Source organism: Dipodomys ordii, unplaced genomic scaffold (assembly GCF_000151885.1).
Source record: "Dipodomys ordii isolate 6190 unplaced genomic scaffold, Dord_2.0 Scaffold71, whole genome shotgun sequence".
Taxonomy (NCBI): Eukaryota; Metazoa; Chordata; class Mammalia; order Rodentia; family Heteromyidae; genus Dipodomys; species Dipodomys ordii.
In genome coordinates, this window is record NW_012267287.1 from 2,919,028 (window position 1) to 2,921,463 (window position 2,436).

General features: G+C 63.3%; 1 protein-coding gene across 1 annotated transcript in view; it reads right to left on the reverse strand.

The window, feature by feature from the left end:
- The window catches only part of Sorcs2 (sortilin-related VPS10 domain containing receptor 2), a 150,077-nt gene that overhangs the window by 18,736 nt on the left and 128,905 nt on the right, over positions 1 to 2,436 (reverse strand). Inside the window, exons 21-22 of the mRNA XM_013023893.1 lie at positions 900 to 1,020; positions 91 to 224 (exon numbers count right to left, since the gene is read on the reverse strand). Of these exons, the coding sequence (XP_012879347.1) occupies positions 91 to 224; positions 900 to 1,020 (255 nt within the window). The remainder of the gene's footprint in view (positions 1 to 90; positions 225 to 899; positions 1,021 to 2,436) is intronic.

Genomic DNA, 2,436 nt, shown 5'->3' on the forward strand with positions numbered 1-2,436 from the left:
GGGGAGGGAGGCCGGCAGGTAGGCTGGAGGCCCTGCAGCAGGCGTCCTGTGAGCGTGAGGCCGTGGCCTGCCTGGAGAGTTCGTACTCACCAGAGGAAGTCGGAGTCCCGGCACTGGCACACGCGTGAAGTGAGGGCCGACGTGAAGCTCCGCCCCTTGACACACCAGGATGTGGACTTCCTCTTCCGGAAACTTCTCTGCTGGCCCATAATGCAGTGGTCACCCTGTAGCAGGGGACCAGGATGAGGGACCGGCCCGGAAGGGGCTGGCTCTCCACCAGTTTGTCCTGACCACCCTTTGGGCAACAGAGGGGACAGGAGGGGAAACTGAGGCCTGGAAAGGGACTAGGCACGCGTGAGGCCAGGATGAGGCAGCTTCCCTCTTCCGTTGCCTACCGCCGCGTACCAACTGTGCGCTGGCCTGGCTGGGCCCTGAGGGTCACAGGACTGTGGGATCCATGACCCCAGGAGCTCCCGGTCGCGGGGGGGGGAGGGCGTGGGACGGCCGCAGCTTTGAGGGCCGTGTGGACTCTCGGCAGGTCCAGGGGAAGGCTTGGAGCACCCAGGGCCGGGACAAGCACAGGGCTGGCAGACTGCCTGATCCAGCTGCAGTCAGGTTCTGGAAGCTTCTCCTGCCTCCCTGTTAGCCAGTTCCAGCGAAGCCCATGAAGCCGCCTGGTGCGAACATGGCACCTGAATCCCTGCCTCCTGGGTGAGCCGGGGAGCCGCAGCCTGCATGACAAGGCCCTCGGCCCAGGGCAGCTGCGGGTGCCGGGAAGGCTTGGACAAGCCCTGTGTGGGGAGTCTGTGAGGGGTCCCCGGGGGAGAGGCTCCTTGGGCTGGGGGCGCCGTGGGCAGCAGAGCAGCCTGTGCGGGGGTCCCCCCCCCCCGCACACACACCTGGAGGTCCGTGAGGTTCCAGGAGCTGTAGTCCTCATCTCCACACGGCCTTGGGAAGGACGGCCGGAAGTCCACCTTGACCAGTTCCCAGTCAGAGCGGAAGCTGATGTGGCCGAAGACCCTGGGGAGGCAGGAGGACGGGGCGTCACTCCAGGGTGGCCTTGTCCCTACTGTGCGGACACCCCCTCCCAGCTCAGGGCCCCACACCGCAGCCCACGGTGCCACCCTGCCTCTGAGTTAGGGCTGTGATGACCTCCACAGGCCCTGGCAACCAGAATGACTGCTGTCGGCTTCATTGGCGCGGGCCGTCCATGGCCCGTCCCGGTAGACAGGCACAGGACGGGTGTGGGATGGGGGCTCTGGACAGGCATGGGACGGGCGTGGGACGGGCGTGGGACAGGGGCTCTGGACAGGCATGGGACGGGCGTGGGACATGGGACAGGCATGGGACAGGGGACTCTCGACAGGCATGGGACAGGGGACTCTCGACAGGCATGGGACAGGCATGGGACAGGGGCTCTGGACAGGCATGGGACGGGCGTGGGACGGGCGTGGGACATGGGACAGGCATGGGACAGGGGCTCTTGACAGGTGTGGGACGGGCATGGGACAGGCATGGGACAGGGGCTCTTGACAGGTGTGGGACTGGTGTGGGACAGGTGTGGGACAGGGGCTCTCGACGGGCGTGGGATGAGCGTGGGATGGGCATGGGACAGGGACTCTCGACAGGTGTGGGACGGGCGTGGGACAGGGGCTCTCGATGGGTGTGGGACAGGTGTGGGACAGGGGCTCTCAACGGGTGTGGGACTGGTGTGGGACGGGCGTGGGAAAGGGACTCTCGACAGGTGTGGGACGGGCGTGGGACAGGGGCTCTCGCCTCCTCACAGCCACTGTGGCCGTCCCATGGCCCTTCATGCTGGGCCTAGCACTGTGCTCTGTGGGGTGATTCGTGGCCATGCTCTATGCAGTGATGGGTGGCTATGTGCTGTGGATTGGTGTCTGTGTTCCATGGAATGATTGGTAGCTATGTTCTGTGAAGTGATTCATGGCTGTGTTCCGTGGAGTGATTGGTGACTATGTTCTGTGGAGTGATTGGTATCTGTGTCCATGGAATAATTGGTGGCTGTGTGCTGTGAGGTGATTGGTGGCTGTGTGTTGTGGAGTGGTGGCCATGTGCTGTGGGTGATTGGTGGCTATGTTCTGTGGAGTGATTGGTGGCTATGTTCTGTGGGGTGATTGGTGGCTGTGTTCTATGGGGTGATTGGTGGTGTGTGCTGTGGGGTGATTGGTGGTGTGTGCTGTGGAGTGATTGGTGGCTGTGTTCTGTGGAGTGATTGGTGGTGTGTGCTGTGGAGTGATTGGCGGCTGTGTGCTGTGGGGTGATTGGTGGCTGTGTGCTGTGGGGTGATTGGCGGCTGTGTTCTGTGGAGTGATTGGTGGCTGTGTTCTGTGGAGTGATTGGTGGCTGTGTTCTGTGGAGTGATTGGTGGTTGTGTTCTGTGGAGTGATTGGTGGCTGTGTTCTGTGGAGTGATTGG